This window comes from Zootoca vivipara, chromosome 6 (genome assembly GCF_963506605.1).
Source record: "Zootoca vivipara chromosome 6, rZooViv1.1, whole genome shotgun sequence".
Lineage (NCBI taxonomy): Eukaryota > Metazoa > Chordata > Lepidosauria > Squamata > Lacertidae > Zootoca > Zootoca vivipara.
In genome coordinates this window covers 90,590,532-90,610,819 of record NC_083281.1, presented here as the reverse complement: position 1 = coordinate 90,610,819, position 20,288 = coordinate 90,590,532, and the positions used below count along the sequence as shown (strand labels likewise).

Genomic DNA, 20,288 nt, shown 5'->3' with positions numbered 1-20,288 from the left:
GTATCTGTTACTCTTCAAGTATTCTGAGTGAGTGAATGTTATTCTTTTTTAAACTTTTACAAGACTGTTTGTGTGATTATTGTTTTAAGGGGAGAAAAGGGGGAAACACCAGAAGAATTGAGTCCGCCTTAAAGCATCCTGGATTACTTAAACTAAAAGGCTAAAACTAGCCTATTAAAGCTTCCCTTTTAAGGGATGGCACGCTGCTTCCTCAACATAAGGAAGGAAAGATTATATATATATATGTAAAAGGGGCTTGTGTGTTGGTCTCCACCTCTCACCAAAACCGCTTGACCAATGCCAATGAAATTTGGATACGTCACATGCAAATAAGCGAGTGTCCACATACCATTTGCGTACACAGATGACACCCCAGCCCAAGGTAAAACCCCATTTTGTGGACCTCAAAACTCAGACAGCAGACACTGCCGGGCATGCTGGGAAATAGAACCCAGAAGCTGCGTCTCCAAGGGCAGGACAGAGTGCATCCTGGGAAATAGAAGGCCGAACCTGCGTTTCACCGACCAATATGTTACAGCTGCCAGAACGCCCATTCCTCCGCAAAGGGGCACGCCGGGATCCTGCCCCTAGCCACCCATGTCCCAAAATACGTCAGCTCAGGTTTGCAGGGAACAGAACTGGGGACCCACAGCAATGCGTGGCAGGGCCAGCTAGTATCTAATAAATATATCCTCTCCTAGCATCTATACACATCCCTACAGAGCCGAGGGTTTCATGTCATTAATACAAACTGCTTTTATTCAAAGGGATGCAGGGGAGGAGACTGTTCTGTGCTGAAGGATGCAGGGAGAAAACCCACGCCCATTTCCCAGGGGTGCAGCTTGTGTAAAGTACTCTCTATACAGCATGAAACAAAGGCATATAGATGTGGACACACAGCGCAACTCGACACCTACCACGTTCCAGCAGCTCCGCTTCAGTTTCTACTAGGCAAAGGAAGAGCTCAACCCCTCAAAAAGGACAAGGCCCTCAACATCTTGCCTTGGCAACTTGCAGGCACCCTGCCAACGCTGAAATGAGTTGAGGTCTGCAAATGTCGGCAAGAGCCGTTTACTGGCAGGATCTGGCCCCTGTATTAGAGCAAGCCAGTAAGAGAGGACGAGGGGGAAAGAGCCCACCAGGAGAGGAAGCAATCGGGAATTGTGAGATTTAACTTGAAGTTGCAGGCCGAGAATCCTCCACTGGGAAATTTCCTCAGGTACGCAGGTGGCGCTGTGGGTTAAACCGCAGAGCCTAGGGCTTGCTGATCAGAAGGTTGGCGGTTCGAATCCCTGCGACAGGGTGAGCTCCCGTTGCTCGGTCCCAGCTCCTGCCAACCTAGCAGTTCGAAAGCACGTCAAAGCGCAAGTAGATAAATAGGGACCGCTACAGCGGGAAGGTAAACGCCGTTTCCGTGTGCTGCTCTGGTTCGCCAGAAGCGGCTTTGTCATGCTGGCCACATGACCTGGAAGCTGTACGCCGGCTCCCTCGGCCAATAATGCGAGATGAGCGCGCAACCCCAGAGTCGGTCACGACTGGACTTAATGGTCAGGGGTCCCTTTTACCACCAGCTGTTTGTTGTGCCCCACTCCTTCTGACCTAAAGAAGCTCAGCCCATCTGTCCTTGCCCCATCCGTAACTGAATCAGCCGCCTTTGCCCACAAAAGTTGCACTTGGGGTCCTTATCTGTGAGGCTGCACTCGCGCCTTCCTTTTCCTGCTGTTCAAACACGGCAAGAATGAAACAGGAACAGCCAGAAATAAGGAACGGTACGACCTGCACAAGCAAGCAACTTAAACTGCAGCCAGGGTCCCCTAGGGTGAGGGGAGAAGCAGCCCAGGCATTCAGGCTCCCTGGCCTGGCCCCAAGCCTGCTCTTCTCCCAACTACTCTCTCTGCCCCTCTCCAAGTGTCCAGTCCTTTCAAAGACCCACACTTTGCACAAGAACCTTCACCCACGAGAGAACAGTAGTAAAGTGACTTCATAAAGCATCACTCGATTTCATTGGTTTGAGTTCCTCGATTTCAAGGTGTTTAGACTTGTCCTCACTTTCGGAGTCCACTGGGGGACGCAAGCACATTAAGGCCACCTGCTCTTTCTTCCTTCCTTCCCAGCTTCATGGGTAACAGGATGGCCTTGCATGCTTGCAATTGCAGCAGCTGCTTGTGTGGATTCCATTGCCCACTGGGGCACTCTGCAGATTGAACCAGTCCACATCCCTCTTTGTTGCCGCTGGGCTATAAACAGAGTGGCCCAGGAGAGCTGGCCTGGCTCCCAGAGGGACTGCATCATCTACAGGTGGTCGTAGGTGGTGTTGGGAGGTACAGGGCCCCGTGAAGATGAGCTGTAGTAATAGGGGGAACCTGGAGAGAGGGAGGGAGGGAGGGAGAGAGAGAGAGGCAGGCTATTAGCAAATAACCTGCCTGGGTTAACCATTCACTCCAGCTCCATACACATTAATCATCTCGTACCCACAGCCTTTGCACCCCTCAGCAGGGTTCATGTTAAGATGCCATCAAAACAGCCTGGGGGGTGAATGACTTCCCTGCCCCCTATTTTGAGACAGGGCCAGGCTACTTCCTTCCTGTGCGGGACTTTGGTCAAATGGCTTCCTTCCCGCAAGGGAAGCAGAAAGTTATCTGGCATCTCTGCAAGGTGTGTGACTGGCTGCAGAAGAGGAGATGGAGCTCTCTAGCAAGGGCTTTCTTTGGTCACTCTGAGTGTCAAAATATTGGGGCAGAGCTGTGGGGCTCTGGGAAAGGAGAGTCTCAGACCTCTCTGCGTGGTCCTTTGTGGCAAGGAAATGGGGTTGGAAGGAAGCTCACCTAGAAGGGATACGGAGTCCTGCAATGGACAATTTATTTTGTCTAACTCCCACCACCCAAAATTGGGGATTCCATTCAAATTCTTTCATCAGATAATCGCTGTTCTTAGCCTTAGTCACAAGAGCTCATCATCTTGTAGGCAGCACCTCTTCTAATCCAGAATGTGGCAGCTAGACTGGTGACTGGGAGCGGCTGCCGAGACCAGATAACACCGGTCTTGAAAGACCTACATTGGCTCCCAGTATGTTTCCGAGCACAGTTCAAAGTGTTGGCGCTGACCTTTAAAGCCCTAAACAGGCCCGGCCCAGTATACCTGAAGGAGTGTCTCCACCCCCATCGTTCTGCCCAGACACTGAGGTCCAGCTCCAAGGGCCTTCTGGCAGTTCCCTCCCTGTGAGAAGTGAGGTTACAGGGAACCAGGCAGAGGGCCTTCTCGGTAGTGCCTTCAGCCATCTGAAGGCAGCCCTGTTTAGGGAAGTTTTCAATGTTTGATGTTTTATTGTGTTTTTAATATTTTGTTGGGAGCCGTCCAGAGTGGTTGGGGAGGCCCAGCGAGATGGGCGGGGTATAAATTATAAATTATTATTATTATTATTATTATTATTATTATTATTATTATTATTATCCCTTGATCATGGAGAGGACTCAAAGCACAGGAGCTTCCCAAGGGGCAGGCAGTGACTGCATTCACAACTCCGCCAAGAGAAGGGCATGTTGGAGCTGGGAGCTTGCAAAGAGCAATCTTCGATTTGGCAGGGGGTCCAGGGGTCATCTAGTCCAACCCCCTTCGTTGTAGGAATCTCAGCAGAAGTGCAACAACAAATGAACAGTTCTACTTTCCAGCATCCATAGCAGGTCAGCTCAGCTCAGTCAGACTCCTTGCTGCTGGCTAGTTGCAAGGACTGATCCTCCTCCTTTCTGTATCGGAGAGCACCACAAACAGTCCTCACTTGCCTAAGCCCTCAGCTTTGGCCCTCAAGGTCCCAGGAGACCTGACACACAAGCTGCCAGGCCAAGCTGGGAAAGTGACAGTCCCTCCCCACCCCCAACCACCTGCCCTTGCAGCCCCAGAGGAGGAGACTCACTCAGCAGTCCAGAGTTGGGGAATCGCCAGGGCTCTCCATAGCTGGTGTAAGGGCTGTGGCTGTAGGCGCCACCAGAATACTCACTCCCTGCTGGAGACAAAGAGAAGGGAATGCGCATGAGAGGCAGCTGGGGGAGGCTCGCTGGCGGGGCTGCAAGTGGGGACATCTCCACAACAGCTAAATGCAGGGTTGATGTGGTGTTAAGGCTACCAATTTGATTTCATCACACACCACAAAAATCAAAATGCCAAACCTGGTTGTCGCCACCATCATTGGCATCTTCCTCCTGCTGCCTTGTAAGAATGTGTGGGATGTGATACACAAGTAGCAATCAAGTACAACATTTCTTGTTTTCCTAGAGTGGACATGCGGGGGAATGTATGGCCCAGCCAGTCGAAAACTTCCTGTTTCCTCCTGGCTTGGATATACAGTTGATGCTCGGGTTGCAAACGTGATCCGTGCAGGAGGCACGTTCGCAACCCACAGCGTTTGCAACCCACAGTGCTGCATCTGTGAAATGCGTGGGTTGCGATTTGGCGTTTCTGCGCATGTGCAAAGCGTGATTTAGTGTTTCTGCGCATGCACATGCGCGAGTGCCGAAACCCGGAAATAACCTGTTCCAGTACTTCCAGGTTTGCCGCAGGATGCAACCTGAAAAGATGTAACCTGAAGCGGACGCAACATAAGGTATGACTGTACTTCCTTTGCATGTGACTAGAGGTGGGCGTGATCTTACCTGCCCAGGTAACAAAAGGGCAAGGCACGCAGCACACCTCTCTCGTTTTACTTCCTCTTTTCTACCTTCCTTTTGTTGTGTGAACTGCAGTCACTGGGATCATCCCCCCATATGGAGTAGATCCACATGTACATATTTGTAACTAAGTCTGCCTTCAGGGATCCAACTGTGAACTGATGATGTGAGTAAACTATTATATACTTTACTCAAGGTTGTGGCGTGTTTATTCTTTTAAGAGGGATGTAAAGGAACTTACCAGGAATCTGCTGTGTGTTTAATAGTAAAACTCTGCTAAGTTATAGAACTTGCTAGTGCAAGTTAGGAAGGATATTAATAAACAATATATCCTCTCCTGCCACCCTGAACATTCCCACAGAGGGGACTCATGCTCTAGTGCTTCTGAAGATGGAAGTGAAATGGGGGCACCCAAATTTAAGGGAGGAGCTTCTGCAAACTCAAGGGACTCCTCATAAACGCAGAAATGCCAAAGCCTGTTCATGAAAAGGTTTTTTTTACAAAACTAAAAGCCCAACGGCCTTGGCAAGATCGTCTGAGCCAGGGGTCAGCAAACATTTTCAGCAGGGGGCCAGTCCACTGTTCCTCAGACCTTGTGGGGGGCCAGACTGTATTTTGAAAAAAAATATGAACGAATTCCTATGCCCCACAAATAACCCAGAGATGCATTTTAAATAAAAGGACACATTCTACTCATGTAAAAACACCAGGCAGGCCCCACAAATAAGCCAGAAATGCATTTTAAATAAAAGGACACATTCTACTCATGTAAAAACATGCTGATTCCCAGACTGTCCGCGGGCCGGATTTAGAAGGTGATTGGGCCGCATCCGGCCCCCGGGCCTTAGTTTGGGAACCCTGCAAGTCTGAGCTGACAGGCTGCTGGTGACAGCTGAGCAGAGGCTGAGCAAGGGAGACCTGAAGCCAGGCAGAGGCTCAAAGGGTGCAGTCTTCAGAACTACCCTGCCCTGAAATGCGCAAGCTAGGGTAGGGCTGCCCTCCAGCAGGAGAAAGTGGGGTGAAAGACAAGGGGTGTGTGTCGTTAATCTCTTCTCCGCTCCTGACACCCCCCTTCCCTGTGCATGCATTCCGAGGTGAAACTCCAAAAAGGATTGACCCTCCTCCCTTCCTACGCTCTGTATGCTGCAACATTTCGTAATTGGTCCCTCTCAGTTTGGAAGTGAAACAGCAGAGGGGCCATCCCAAAGGAAGGCAGCAGCAGCATCTGAACAGTTGGGGGGCTCTCTAGATATGCAGTGGTCTATCTATACACCTGAAAATGGAAAGAAAACAGTGACCCACACCAGTGTTCTCATAAGGAAACCACAGCCCCATTTAGTCAAGCCTTACTAGCAGTTTATATTCTCACTTCCAATCTTCCATCAAGGTACGTAATAATCCACAGATAAGTAATAATCCACAGAAGTCCAGATGCTATTTCCGGCCACATCCAAGCCTTAAAGTACTATTATATCACTTTAACATGGCTCCCCCCTCCAAAAAAAAAGCACCCTGGGAAATGTATGTTTTACAAAAGTGTGCCGAGAGATGTTAAAGGTAAAGGGACCCCTGACCATTAGGTCCAGTCATGACCAACTCTGGGTTGCGGCGCTCTTCTCGCTCATCGGCCGAGGGAGCTGGTGTACAGCGTCCGGGTCATGTGGCCAGCATGACTAAGCCGCTTCTGGCGAACCAGAGCAGCGCACGGAAACGTCATTTACCTTCCCGCCGGAGTGGTACCTATTTATCTACTTGCACTTTGATGTGCTTTCGAACTGCTAGGTTGGCAGGAGCAGGGATTCGAACCGCCAACCTTCTGATCGGCAAGCCCTAGGCTCAGTGGTTTAACCCACAGTGCCACCTGCGTCCCTGCCAAGAGATGTTAGGAGACCCCTATTCCCCTCACAGAACTACGATTCGCAGAATTCCCTAGGAGGAAGGATTGAATGTTTCATATCCTGCAACCTTTCTCCTATTCCATAACAATAATTTACTATTTATACCCCACCCATCTGACTGGGTTGCCCCAGCCCCTCTGGGCGGCTTCTAACGTATATAAAAACATAATAAAGCATTAAAGATTTTTTAAAAACCACTTCTCTATACAGGGCTGCCTTCAGCTGGCTCAAGAGCCACCTAAACATTAGGAAGAACTTCCTGACAGTAAGAGCTGTTCGGCAGTGGAATTTGCTACCAAGGAGTGTGGTGGAGTCTCCTTCTTTGGAGGTCTTTAAGCAGAGGCTTGACAGGCATATGTCAAGAATACTTTGATGGTGTTTCCTGCTTGGCAGGGGGTTGGACTGGATGACCCTTGTGGTCTCTTCCAACTCTATGATTCTATGATTCTAAGAGCCAGATAACTCCATACCCTCCAACATTTCTCTGATGAAAATAGGGACATCCTAAGTCTAGCAGGACAAATCAGAAATGGGGATGGCTTCTCTAAATTGGGGACGTCCCTGGAAAATAGGGACACTTGGAGGGCCTGCTGTTTCAACACGAGTCTAAAGTGTGATGTGGCTACAGAAGCCAGCAATAGGACTCCCGTTTCCACAATGGGGCTTCCCCCTTCTTCTCCCCCCACACCTCCCTCAAATCTTCTCTGGAGTCCCAGAAGAGTGGGGGGGCATGGGGGCGGAGATTGTTCCTTCTGGCAAGCGGAAACGTTTTCACAGATTGATCGTATCAGTGCAATGTTTAATTCCACGCATAATTCTTTTTCTAGTACTTCCTCCATGTACTCCAAATATGTCACGTACACTAATCTTGGTGCTCCTTAACAACGACCCTGCAAGGTAGGGTCGTATGCTTAACCTCAAATCCCATGTAGGGTTTAGCTGATAGAGGTGTCTTTGTATTTGTCTTTAGGGGTGTGTGTGTGTGCTTGTGCATGTGTGTGCATGTGCAGGGGGGTGTCGGTCAGAGCAGGTTCTCAAACCATTTGGATGCTGGTGTTGGTGAGGGGGGTGGGGTGGGCTGGAGCCTGACTGCGAGGGAGGGGAACAAGATTTCCAAGGGGCATTTGATTGAGTGCTCTCATTACAAGCGGTGTAAAAACAGCCCCCAATCTCTCCTTTCTTCTCCTGACCAATCTCATTTCACGCTTGAGGGGAGGGAGCGCGCAAGGGAGAAGATTCTGTATTCTCAACGCTGCATTAAGCACATCTCCAAGGTAACCCAGGGACACACCAGCTCAGCACGTCCGCCAAGCCAAAGGGAACGGCGCCGCCAGCTTGCCAGCTTCTCCCGCCTCAACGGGCAAGGCCTTTCTCCTGACAGCAGAATTCGAGGCTTGCAAAGTTCATGTGCAGCTTAGGCTGGCAAACAAAACATGCTTACTAGGGAGCAAGCACCCCTGAGTTGCGCTTACTTCTGAGTAAACATGCACAGGATTTGCCCTTAAGAGGCTGCAAAGTGGCCACAAGAAGTCAGATCCTCTTACAACTATCCGACTTGCCAGTTGGAGGAGGGGCCAAATCATTTCTGAGCTCATTTTTAAAACACGTTAATGGCTGCGATCAGGTTTCGTGGAGGAAAACTTTTGCCCCATTCAACTTACTCCAGCCGTCAAGCATACCCTCCAACATTTCTCCGATGAAAATAGGGACGTCCCATTCCATAATGATAATTTTTACTGTTTATACCCCACACATCTTACTGGGTTGCCCCAGCCACTCTGGGCAGCTTCCAACATTTATAAATATTAAACTTTTTTAAAAAAAAAACCTTCCCTATACAGGATTGCCTTCAGATGGCTATGGGGTTGGATAACTCCATACCCTCCAACATTTCCCCAATGAAAACAGGGACATCCTAAGGAAAAGTGGGACATTCTATGATCAAATCAGAAACCGGGATGGCTTCTCTAAATCAGGGACGTCCCTGGAAAATAGGGACACTTGAAGGGTCTGCATCAAGTTGGCCTTGCGCTCTAGGCCACTTTTACAGCCCCTCTGCTTCTTGTTTTTAGACAGCGTTCAAAAACGTTTTCATTCTGGAAAGTGTTTTATGAGTGATTGCTGTTTTTAAGTCTTCTGGTTTTTAATGCTGCTGGGCACTCTCAAGACTTTTATTTGAGTGAGTCTAATATTGTGTTTTGCAACATGGCTTCTTATAATGAAAGCAGAGTAGGAAAATGAGCTTGGAATAACCCAAAGAAACAAGGAAGGGAGGAAGGCGAGGCTGGTCCCACTGGGCAGAGGCAGCCTAATGGCAACTGAGGGGAGGAGCACCCAACAGAAGCTGGCCCTTTAAGGGGGCAGATGGGGCTGGCTGGCCTCAGGCTTGTGGGTTGAGGGGGCGGGGGGGGGGGGCTGCTCTGGAAGGAGAGATGCTGTGCTGCATAACTCCAGGTGTTTGGGGACTGTATGATGTGTCTCAGTGGGGATGGAAAGACCCCTGGAGGAGGCATTTTCTCTATTCTCTAAAAATGCCAGATCCATTTTTAAGTGACAGGGTTGTGTTGAATGGGTGAAGGGGGGGGCAGGACAAGGCTACGAGACCCACCACATGTTTCTATGGCTTTCCCTGCAATCTGGGGAGGTGGCAAAGCCTGAGACTGCGGGCAAAGTGTGTGGGAGGGGCATAACCAGCCATGGGCATCCTCACTGCCCTTGCCCCACATGGCTGTTGCAGCTAGGATCACCTGCCTGTATCTTGTTTTCTCTCTGTGTTGTGGAGAGTGCATAATTGGGGGGGGGGTACCAGAAAAAGCTGCTCTGTACGGACTGCCCTCCCCTTGGAAGGGGGCAGTGCATAGCTGCCAAGTTATCCCTTTTTTACAGGGATTTTCCCTTATGCTGAATAGGCTTCCTCGCGAGAAAAGTGAAAACTTGGCAGCTATGGGGCAGTGTCAAGAGAAGTGTAACTTTTTTGCCCAGGAATTTTCACCACCTCTGTTGGGGACAGGCTAGCCGGCTCTGTGCTTTTAGCCGAGGTAGGCAAATTAAGTACGAACCCCATAATTTGGAATCTATACCAAAGTTTTGCAGGGTTTTGTGTGGTCTTTTTTGCCAGCGTTTTTTTTTACTCAGTTTGTGGGGCACTGCAAAACTCAGGGTTTTTGCTGCAAAAAAATGCTGCAAAAAAACCCCTGCAAAACTTTGGCACAGGTTTGCAGAGGACCCCAACTTTGGGGGTTTGTAGTTAATGGGACCAGCTGCAGTTACTCTTTAAACAGAGTGCTGTTTTGTTTTTTTTCTTTAAAGAATGTTTCTATTCTGTTTGAAGTCTTGTCTTTTGTTTTATTTTTTTCTTATTAAATTTATAACCTGCCCTTCCTCCTAAAGGAGTCCCGGGTAGCAAGCAACATGTGATAAAACAGGGGAAACACATTTAAAACAATTTCAATACCACTCAGTTTTCAAGAACTGTTGGAAGAAGATTTTCAGCCTGCCTGTCTAATATTCAAAGGGGAGGGAATCCCCTTGGGCAGAGAGGCCACCAAAATAAAGGCCTGATTCCCACATTGTACAGAGTGCAGTGATTGGTTTGGCATATAAGGGACCAGATGATCTTTCATGTATTATGCTCCCAAGCTGCATATTATCAATTTATCAATCAATTTATGAAACACATTCTGAACCACCATCTCAAGGCAATTTACACCTAAAATGATTTTAAAGGTTAGAAACACAAAAGCAGAACCGAAACCGCAACAAGTGATATAGACCCATTTATTCAGCTGTGGGACCCTGTATGGCTTTATACACCAAAAATGGCACCCTGAGCCTAGGTTGGTGACTGTGAATAAACTTGAACAACCAGCCTAAGAGATTCAAGCATATGCTCTGCCACCTCGCCCCACCCTACCATAATTTTAGCCATAGGGGATCCCCGGGCTGGCTGTTCCTAAGCACCAGGACACCTGAGTCCCATCCCTTCCACCTAATCCTCCTCCCCTGAAGCTTTTCCCAGGGAGCTCCTTACCTGCCACCATGCCAGCAATTGCAGATGAGCTATAGCTTCCCTGCCCACCTGTTGGAATGTGGGGAGGATAGCCTGGAAGGGTGGAGCCAACCACTTCGCGCCCTAAGAGAGAGGGGCGGGGAGAGACAGGGACAGAGGAAACCAGAATCAACAGACATGCCAGGAAACACCCTTAGCAGCTGAGGTGCTCAGGGATCTACAAACTGCATTGAACCTCGGTATGTCTTTGCCTGCCTCCCGAAGCACCAGCCAATACCCACTGCCTAGCTCCCAGATGTTTTTGACAGTGTTCTTGAAGCTACGAACATGAGTTTGACCAAGCTGGGGGAGGCAGTGGAAGAGAGGAGTGCCTGGCGTGCTCTGGTCCATGGGGTCACGAAGAGTCGGACACGACTAAATGACTAAACAACGACAACACCTACCTGATGTGCCACCCACATTTCACCTCTCCAAATGACCCACTGCTGTCCTCCTGACATTGAGGCTAAGGGCTTTGACAAAGACCTCTCCACAACCCACAGGCCCTTGTGTGACCGACTTAGAGCAAATATACACAGGGCACACCCCTGCCCCGCCTTTGGAGCTGGTGTGGGGCCTGGAGCACCCACAGGCATGCTCGTGTTGGGTGCCTAGACGTCCCTGAATGGGCAGCCCTTACCTGTCACAGCAGAGTATGTCTGGTGGGCCGCCAGGTTACGACTCAGCGATGGGTTGGAAGGCGTGAGCATAGATTTCCCGTCGTCCATGGATGGGTTGAGCAGGGGCACGGCATAGATACCTGCCTGGGAAAGGGGTGGGGGCAGCAGGAAATCAGGGCCTCATAGGGATCTTAGCACAGTCCTTCACGGCCCCCTGGTTCCCCCCTCCCCACGGGACTCCCTACTTGTTCCTTAGGTCCCTTCGGTGTCAATGAGCCCTGAATACCCTCACAATATGATGGGATTCCTGCGTAGCTGAGATTCCTGCATTGCAGGGGGTTGGGACTCTTCCAACTCTATGATTCTGTGAATATATCTATCATACCTCTAACTCAGCCTTGTAGCTTCTCCCCCACCTCCATCCATGCCCCTCTCCCCAGGCTAGGGAGTCACTTTATTATGAGTTGGACCACTGGTGCGTCAACATTAGAGGTGCCAGGGATGGATCCTGGAACCTCTTGTATCTAAAATGTATGTCTACCACTGAGTTCCAGCCCCACCGCACCACCTCCCCCCACCTCAAGGCTGCCGTGGCGGCCTTTGGCTCCAGCACACACCTGTTCTCCCTTGGCATGGCTGGGGGAAGCGTAAGCCTCTGGGAAGTGCTGTCTCTCGAAAGGACACTCCAGCAGGTGCTGCCCATACGCCTCGCTGCGCAGGTGCTTGTGGGGGGTGCTGCTGCCTTGAGAGTCTGTGCTCAGCTGGCAGCTCTCCTGGTCACCTGCTGAAGGAAGCCGCAATCAGCCTGACTTGGACAAGCCTCTGTCCGGCCTACCTGCTGGGATTTAACCTGTGGGAAAGAATGCCTCTCTCCCCCCCCCCCAAGCCCAGGGCACTTTCGCGCAGTCACTGGATACGGTTTTGTTCCACGTTCTCTTCCTGCTCAGCCCTCCTGGATGCAAAGGGTCTCTCAGGGATGGCAAGGATCATTTCGGTAAATGGGCCTCTTGCAACTGCTCCGTGTTATATACACAAATATAGATCCACAGATCTATATAGACCTGAGATGCCCCAGGGGCTGTGCCCCTCCTCGTTCCACTCCCCAACCCCTTCCCCCAACTCCCAACACCCCTGAGACCTTGCCAACCCCTCTGCACACACCCTTGCAGTTCCCTCATTGCCTGGTGGATAGAATTTTCAGACAGTTGCACCCACCATTTCTGTCACATCTCATCACTCGGTGGACCAACCAGGACAGGACAATCTGGGGAGGGGGATTCTTTCCCTCCTCTAAGGGGCTTTGAGGCTCCCTTCCTCTTCCTCTTCCCCACCCCTACCCCACCCATATGATGTTCGTTTAATAAAATCATCACTTTAAAAAATAACTTTTTTCCAGTGATGCTAGCAAAGAAATCTGACTTTGCAGCCACTCCTTGATGAGGTTTCGTGAGTCAGCATCTACTTTCACCTGTGGGAAGTTTAAGGCGCAGCATTTGAGCCATGCAAAGGGCAGGGGAGGGATTTGTTGCTACTGTATTTTATTAATATTTCGCTCCTACAATTGCCCTAGCCAAATGAAATCTAAGGCTTCTAAGCCACCTGAGAGACTGAAGAAAGCCTTGCTTGGCTTACAGGAGCATCCCCCCCCCCCGGTAATGTGCAGCAGAGTTATCGTGGGCAAATGGGGTATCCAAAGTTAAGCAGGCACAATGTGAAACTGCAGAGCACCATTGCTGCTTACGGAGCAAACTAACCAATCAGAAGGTAGCGGTGTTGGTCTGAGTCGAAGCAAAATTAAAAAATTCCTTCAGTAGCACCTTAAAGACCAACTAAGTTTTTATTTTGGTATGAGCTTTCGTGTGCATGCATTTTATTTAACCAATCAGAAGTTAGTCTGGAGCCTTAGCTTGCGGTTTCCGTTCTTTTTGGCCCCAAACGAGCGGCTGTGTAAGAGTCCCCCTCTTCAACCACAGCACTTCTGAACCTACACTCGCAACCCGGAGAAACTAATGTTATGTTAGCAGCAGAGGTGCCCAGCAGACCCTCCCATCCCAGGGCCACTTACTGTCCTGGATTTTCCTCTTGTGGTCGCTGCTAGGGGAACCGATCCCTAGAAGGCCGTTGATGGAGTAGGTGGAGGAACCCAGAGAGTCTGACTGGGGCGACTCGGGAGGAGTCACAGCTGAGCTGGGAACTGGAGGAAACACAGCAGGAGGGGTCAGCGGAGGAGGGGGAGGGGAAATGTCAGCAGACCCTCCCAGGAAAACGCCCCACCCCAACCCCTCTTCCAGGTCATACTGGATTGCGGAGGTGAAGAGCAGTTAGGAGGACTGGCCAAGTGGGGAACTCACCCCCATGGCAAGGGGCAAGGGGGACCTAGGCGCTCAGCTTGGGAACGCTCCCCTCCAGCTAGGACCGAAGGAGGAGGACGCAGCTTCACTTTGCTGCCATGGAACAACGGCAGAGATTCCAAGCTAGCTATCAGATGTTTCTACCACTCTTCAGGAGGAAGGGTGGGACATCACTTTAACAAACAAACAACATCAGTAGGGCTGTTTACAAAAATCACAATTACATGTCTCCCCCTCCCCACCGCACCCCCCAAAAAATAATTAAGAAACTTCAATACTTAGGACTCATCCACAGTGGAGTTTAATGTGTATTTGAAGCTCCTTGTATCTCTGTTTTCATTTTTGCAGCATCCTCATGACCTCCTCTTTATCCAGGTGGCAAACTGCACTCCCACCCACCCACCCCGCCCTACATGAAGGTTTTCCTGATCCATGCATAACCCTATAAGGGAAGAAAATCTCAAAGAAAACCACACGGCACCTGATTGTGGACAAACATTTGTTTTGCTGGGTGCCATCATTCACCACATCCCCTACTGTTGTTGTTGTTGTTGTTGTTGTTGTTGTTGTTGTTGTTGTTGTTGTTGTTGTTGTTGTTATATTAATGTAGTTTTAATAATACAGCAGAAACGTCTCCAAACTAAAATGGGGGGGGGAGCCCAAAGGAAAGGATGTTTCCAGCCCTTTTCCACCAGTTAGTGAAGTTGCCTTCAAAATACTTTCATTCTGAAAACAGTTCTTTTGTGTGGAACTGCTCTTGTGCAAAAGAGTTCTATTAAAAATAAGATTTGCTCTTGCAGTTATGGGAGACTGGGCAGGAAAAGGGGAGGAAAGGAAGCTCAAGGGCTTCGCAATCCTTGCCTGGCTTGAAGCGACACACTTGTGCTGCTGGTTGTCACCTGTTCTCTCGTGCACTTCTGGTTTATATGAAACCTTGCATTTCACGGTTTTTAAAAAGGTATATGTCGACAGGTAACCAAATACCTGCAGGCAGTGGCAGATTTACATATGGGCTAAACAGGCTGCAGCCCAGGGCCTCATAATCTACAGAGGCCTCGACCTCTTGGCAAAAATCTTTTGCAAAAAAACAGGCAGATTTTACTATCTAGGCCCAGTTGCTTAGGAACAGTAAAGAAAAGAATGAGGCTCTATTTCTCATGATCAGATGCTATTAAGTTTGGGCCTCCCAAGGTCTCCTAGTCCACGTCCTCCAGTTGGTTTGATGCCTGCCTGCCCACATGTGCCTTGTCCCTTGCAGGAACAAGGGCTCTCTTGGTCTCCCTGCTGTTCGGCATTTCCTGCAGCCCAACATTCTCTGATCTTCAAAGCATGCACTCCTTCGCTACCGCAATGCTGGACTCCATGTGAGGGTTGGAAAGTGTCAGAACATCGGAAGCGTACTTTTCCTGGGTCTGACCACTGGGCCATCGGGCTCAGTATTTGTCGGCACTTGGCTAGCAGTGGCTCTCCAAGATTCCAGGCTGGGGTTTCTCCCAGCCCTGCCAGGAGATGTTGGGGACTGAACCCAGGACCTTCTGCATGCAAAGCAGGGACCTCATGGGAGTTATAGTCAAAAACACCTGGAGAGCCCAGGCTGGGGGAGGCTGCTGTATGCTCATGCTCATGCGCGCTCTCTCTCTGTCTGTCTCTCTCTCTCTCATACCAACTGTGGGATGTAACATAAGCAGTCAAGTACAACACTTCCTGTTTGCCCAGAATGGACACACAGGGGGATGTTATTCCAGCCAGGAGGATTTCCTGCCATGTCTCATGTGACCAGGTAAATGGGCGTGACCCTGTGAGACCCCATAAAAGGGCTGGCCATGCAGCCATCTTCCCTTCTTCTTCATTTTATTCCACCTTGATGTATTTTGCTGTGTGCTGGCTCTCTACCGGTATTCTATGACACCAAGCTAAAGCCTGCCCTCAGGGAACCTACTGCGAACTGAATGTAAACTTCTTATCATTACTTTTAAGAAAAGACTGTTGTGTCTTTACTCCTTTTAAAAGGGAATAAAGTAGAATTACCAGGAAGTGAGAGCTGGACCATAAAGAAGGCTGATTGCCGAAGAATTGATGCTTTTGAATTATGGTGCTGGAGGAGACTCTTGAGAGTCCCATGGACTGCTAGAAGATCAAACCTATCCATTCTTAAGGAAATCAGCCCTGAGTGCTCACTGGAAGGACAGATCGTGAAGCTGAGGCTCCAGTACTTTGGCCACCTCATGAGAAGAGAAGAATCCTTGGAAAAGACCCTGATGTTGGGAAAGATGGAGGGCACAAGGAGAAGGGGACGACAGAGGACGAGATGGTTGGACAGTGTTCTCGAAGCTACGAACATGAGTTTGACCAAACTGCGGGAGGCAGTGGAAGACAGGGATGCCTGGCGTGCTATGGTCCATGGGGCCACGAAGAGTCGGACACAACTAAACAACAACAACAACAACCAGGAACAAGCCCAATCTGGACAAGCCAGATTGGATTGCTTAAGTCAAGAGATTCAAACCATTCTACCAACTAGCTTTTTGCTACTGAATCACTAGCATGAGTGAGGAAGGATAATATTTAATCAATATATCCTCTCCTACTATCCACAACATTCCCACACCAACTAGCCAGGGGATTCAGTTGAACCCAGAGAGTGGAGCCAGTGGGTGCAGACCAGGTAGGAGCCATCCAAGGAGCACTTACTGAGGTTATGGCCAGGGCTCAAGGTTTTAGGCACCATGCAGTTCTCCATCGGGAGGTTGAACGGCTGCTGAACTTTTGTGCGAATGATCCTGGAGAGAAAAGAAGACAAGCTGGGAGGGGGGTGTCTGTGGAAGAACGCAAGGTCCTGTGTCTGCTCGCAGCATTGCTGAGATCAGAAGCTGGTCCTGGCCAGTGTTAGAAGCTCAGATATATAAGCTAGGTGCCAAATGGCCCCATAAACCCAGGTTACCATCGCCACAATGGAATGTAGTCAGTTCTCTCACCTGTTGATGGAGCTGACACTGGGAACAGTGTCATTGTCACAGACGCCCTCTGCCAACAGCCGGTCCCGGATTTCCCAAGCAAACATGGTGGGGTTCTGCCGCTTGTAATCCCCAATCTTCTCCACCACCTTGGGGGTGGCCACCTTGGGCTTGGAGCCCCCGATCACCCCTGGCCGTATACTGCCCGTCTCGTAGTACCTACTCCAATAGACAAAGTAATAGGATTACCACACTCACAACAAGAAATGTTCTTGGCATTGCCTAGGGTTTTATCACCCCTCCAGCTGAAATCTAGCTGCAAACATGGAGATGGGCTCCTGCTGAGAGTAGAAATTTCAAAGTGGGTTCCTTGCGGAATAAAAAATAACAGCCTGCATTGACCCAGACAGCAGCTTTCTCACATCTAATTATTTATTTTTAGGATTAGGATTATTATATTTATTTACATCCCACCTTTTTTCAAAACAGTTTACAGTTAAAACAGAAACAGCTAAAACATGGGGTTTTTTAAAAAATAAAATAAAACACCAATAGGACACAAACATAGTACCTTAAAACATACAGATTGTTGCTATTGAAAACATCACAGCCCCAGCACTTTCACTAAAAACAGTCAGTTGCCAAAACCCTGTTGGAACAAGGAGGTCTTCATTTGCTGGCAGAAGGACAGCAAGAAGGGAGCCAGACTGGCTTCTCCAGGGAGGGAGATCCAGAGTCTGGGAGCAGCCACCAAGAAGGCCCTCTAAGAAGGTGATGGGACCAAGAAGCCTCCCCAAACAACTCAAGGCCCAGGCAGGTTTATATGAGGGAACAGGGCTTTTCAGACAGCTTGGGCCTAAGCCACGTAGGGCTTCATAGGTCCATAACCAGCATTTTGAATTGTGCCCAGAAACAGGTTAGTAGTCAGTGGAGTTGTTCTAGCAAGGGAGTCATCTGCTCCCTATAACCTGCCCCCATCTGGCTGCAGCTCTTTGAGCCAGTTGAAGTTTCTGAGCACTTTTCAGAGGCAGCCTCACATAACTGCCAGCTCCATCCCACTTCACTAGCTCAGACATCCATGTAGGAAGGTAGATACTTTCAAGCACTTGCGTTAAGCAATTGCACTGTAGGCAACCAGGAAAACCCACAGTATACAGCAGAGTTTTCTTTCTTATACTTCAAGCACAGGGTGTTTCTTCAGGCAAAAGGGGACCCTTCCATTTGAAGAAAACACAATAAGAGGATTACATAGCGTTCTATATTTACACAGCCCCAATCCTACAGCACTTAGTCACTTAACATTCCCAGCTTTCAAAACCATTGTTTAAGCTGAAACGACAGAAGCTCATTTGGAGGTGGCCGAAGATCGTGGTTAGTAAACCGGGTTTAAGCCACAGTTCCATGTTTTGGACATCAATGTCTGCTGCATCGACAACACCACTCTAAGGGCTGAACAATCATGGCCAGGCTCCATAATGTGGTTGATAAGGGTATCCAGAGATTTGGAGTATGTGACAGTGTGAAATGAGCTTTCTGAAAGATCTCTTTCCTTGAGAGGGGAAATGGGCAAGCCTGGAATGCTCGTGAAACAGCAACACAATAAAATTGCAGGAGAAAACAAGCAAAAACCTTTGCCACAATATGATTTAAATTTGTTTGGGCCACCAGGGGCAGGATGTCTTGTTCCATGGAGCCCACAGCCCTCCAACTGGCCACCCCTGACCTCTGGAATGCCCCCAGGAAAAGGCCTTTGAAAATGGCCACAGGAAAGATTCACTCTCATCCTCCTTGGCTAGAGCTCCTTCTTGATGCCACGTTGGATTCTCGGAGCAAGAGGCCAATCCGTCTTCCGGCACGGTCATTACTCACCCCAGCTCTGCAGAGCCCTGAGTGGCCACCTTCATGCTTACCTGCCAAGGATTTTGCTGACACAACCGTGACTGACTCGCAGCTGTCGGGAGATGTCGCAGGGCCTCACTCCCTGGTGTGCCAGGTCTACAATGCGCTGCCTCACTACTTCAGGCAGGGGCCGGCCATTCACAAAGGCCCCGCCCAGCTGGTTCAGTCCTCCGTGTCCTGCTAAGACACAAACCCAGTCCCGAGAGGGATGGGGAGAGCTGGTCTCAGTTTGGAGCTCCATGCTGTTGCCACTGCTGTTATTTTTGTTAATGGAAGGTCCTAGGTGGGGGAGCGTGGGGCTCTGCTAATTGGAGTGGGAAGGGTTTTTCTATTCCTCTCCTTGGGGTGCTTTACTCCACCACCACCCCAATAGTTGTGGGTGGTGGAGAGGGCGCTGAGTAATTTTCCAGCCTTTGGGGGGGGGGGAGAAGAGGAAAGTTAGATGCCACCTAGAGTTGTCATTGTTTGAGGATGAGCTACAGGTAGAGGACAAAGGCACCCGCCTTTTGTGGGGCAGCCGTTTGTGTGTGGGATTGCGTGATTGCTAGACAGTTGCAAACGGGCAATGGCGCCACAGTTTCAGAACCTGTATTGAGGGGACTCTTATACCACTCAGATAAGCGGGGTGTAAGTACAACGAACAACAACAACAATTACTATTATACCCCCAAACCTGACGGGAAAAACACAATGGGTTAATCCAGTGCATTTTTCCTATAAAGGATAAATGGACATAAATCTGACATCAGGAACCACAAGAGCGCCTCAGCCCTTGCTTTTACCCCCCACAGGACCAATTGCAGTCATCAGCCGTCGTTAACAGCCATCAACAGGTTTACCACTCCTATCAGCCCATCACCCATTCCCACCCACCCCCACCACCCTCTGTACAGTATATACATAAGGGTCTGGTTACTTCTGTTTCAAGTGTATCTGAAGAAGTGTGCATGCACACGGAAGCTCATACCAAAATAAAAACTTAGTTGGTCTTTAAGGTGCTACTGAAGCATTTTTTTTTTATTTTGCTTCGACTCAGACCAACACAGCTACCTATCTGTAACTACATTTTTCCTATAAAAAGACAGGTGCCAGTACTCAGCATTAAGTTGTTACAGTAAGTGTTACACTTTTTAAGAACAACAAAAAAGAGGTGCCGGTACTGCGTATCCTTCAGTACCCACTGAAGAAAAAGCACTGGGTAATAATAATAATAATATTTATTTACTGGTATTTATTTATTTACTTACTTACTTACACCCATCTGGCTGGTTTCCCCAGACACTCTGAGCGGCACAAAAGATTAAAAATACACGAATGCCTATCTCTTCCTTCCTGTCACTACACACTCTTTTTCCTACCTGCAATGGGGAAAGACATTTCTTTGCTCGCCTCCAGAGAGCAAAGTCCATTCTTCTCCAGAGAAGAATGTCCATTTTGAACTGTACCATGGATATTTGTAACATTTAAGGATTATTGCCTGTATCTATATCTCTAGAATCTGTATCACACGAATCCTGGCAAGAGTTTTAATTACAGGTAGGTAGCCATGTTGGTCTGACGTAGTCGGGGGGGGGGGGAATATTCCTTCCAGTAGCACCTTAGAGACCAACTAAGTTTGTCATCGGTATGAGCTTTCGTGTGCATGCACACTTCTTTAGATACCTATCTGAAGAAGTGTGCATGCACACGAAAGCTCATACCAATGACAAACTTAGTTGGTCTCTAAGGTGCTACTGGAAGGATTTTTTTTTTAAAAAAAGTAATTTTTTGTTTCAAGAGTTTTATGTGAGTAAACCTTGCATTTCCTAGTTTACTAAACAGTCTAAGAGCTATTTCTTTGTTAAGAGGGAAACATAA

General features: G+C 49.0%; 1 protein-coding gene across 9 annotated transcripts in view; it reads right to left on the bottom strand.

Moving 5' to 3' along the window:
• Positions 1–223: 223 nt before the first annotated feature.
• The window catches only part of PAX8 (paired box 8), a 34,940-nt gene continuing 14,875 nt past the window's right edge, over positions 224–20,288 (bottom strand). For 3 of the 9 annotated variants that reach the window (XM_060276369.1, XM_060276370.1, XM_060276371.1), the window contains 9 exons: positions 18,443–18,608; positions 16,554–16,754; positions 16,270–16,358; positions 13,293–13,421; positions 11,845–12,011; positions 11,248–11,371; positions 10,590–10,691; positions 3,911–4,000; positions 224–2,363 (listed from right to left, as the gene is read on the bottom strand). In XM_060276369.1, the coding sequence (XP_060132352.1) occupies positions 2,293–2,363; positions 3,911–4,000; positions 10,590–10,691; positions 11,248–11,371; positions 11,845–12,011; positions 13,293–13,421; positions 16,270–16,358; positions 16,554–16,754; positions 18,443–18,608 (1,139 nt within the window). In that variant the 3' untranslated portion in view covers positions 224–2,292. Of the gene's footprint in view, positions 2,364–3,910; positions 4,001–10,589; positions 10,692–11,247; positions 11,372–11,844; positions 12,012–13,292; positions 13,422–16,269; positions 16,359–16,553; positions 16,755–18,442; positions 19,278–20,288 lie in introns of those variants that run through there. The other 6 variants (XM_060276365.1, XM_060276368.1, XM_060276367.1 and 3 more) reach the window with 6 other exon arrangements.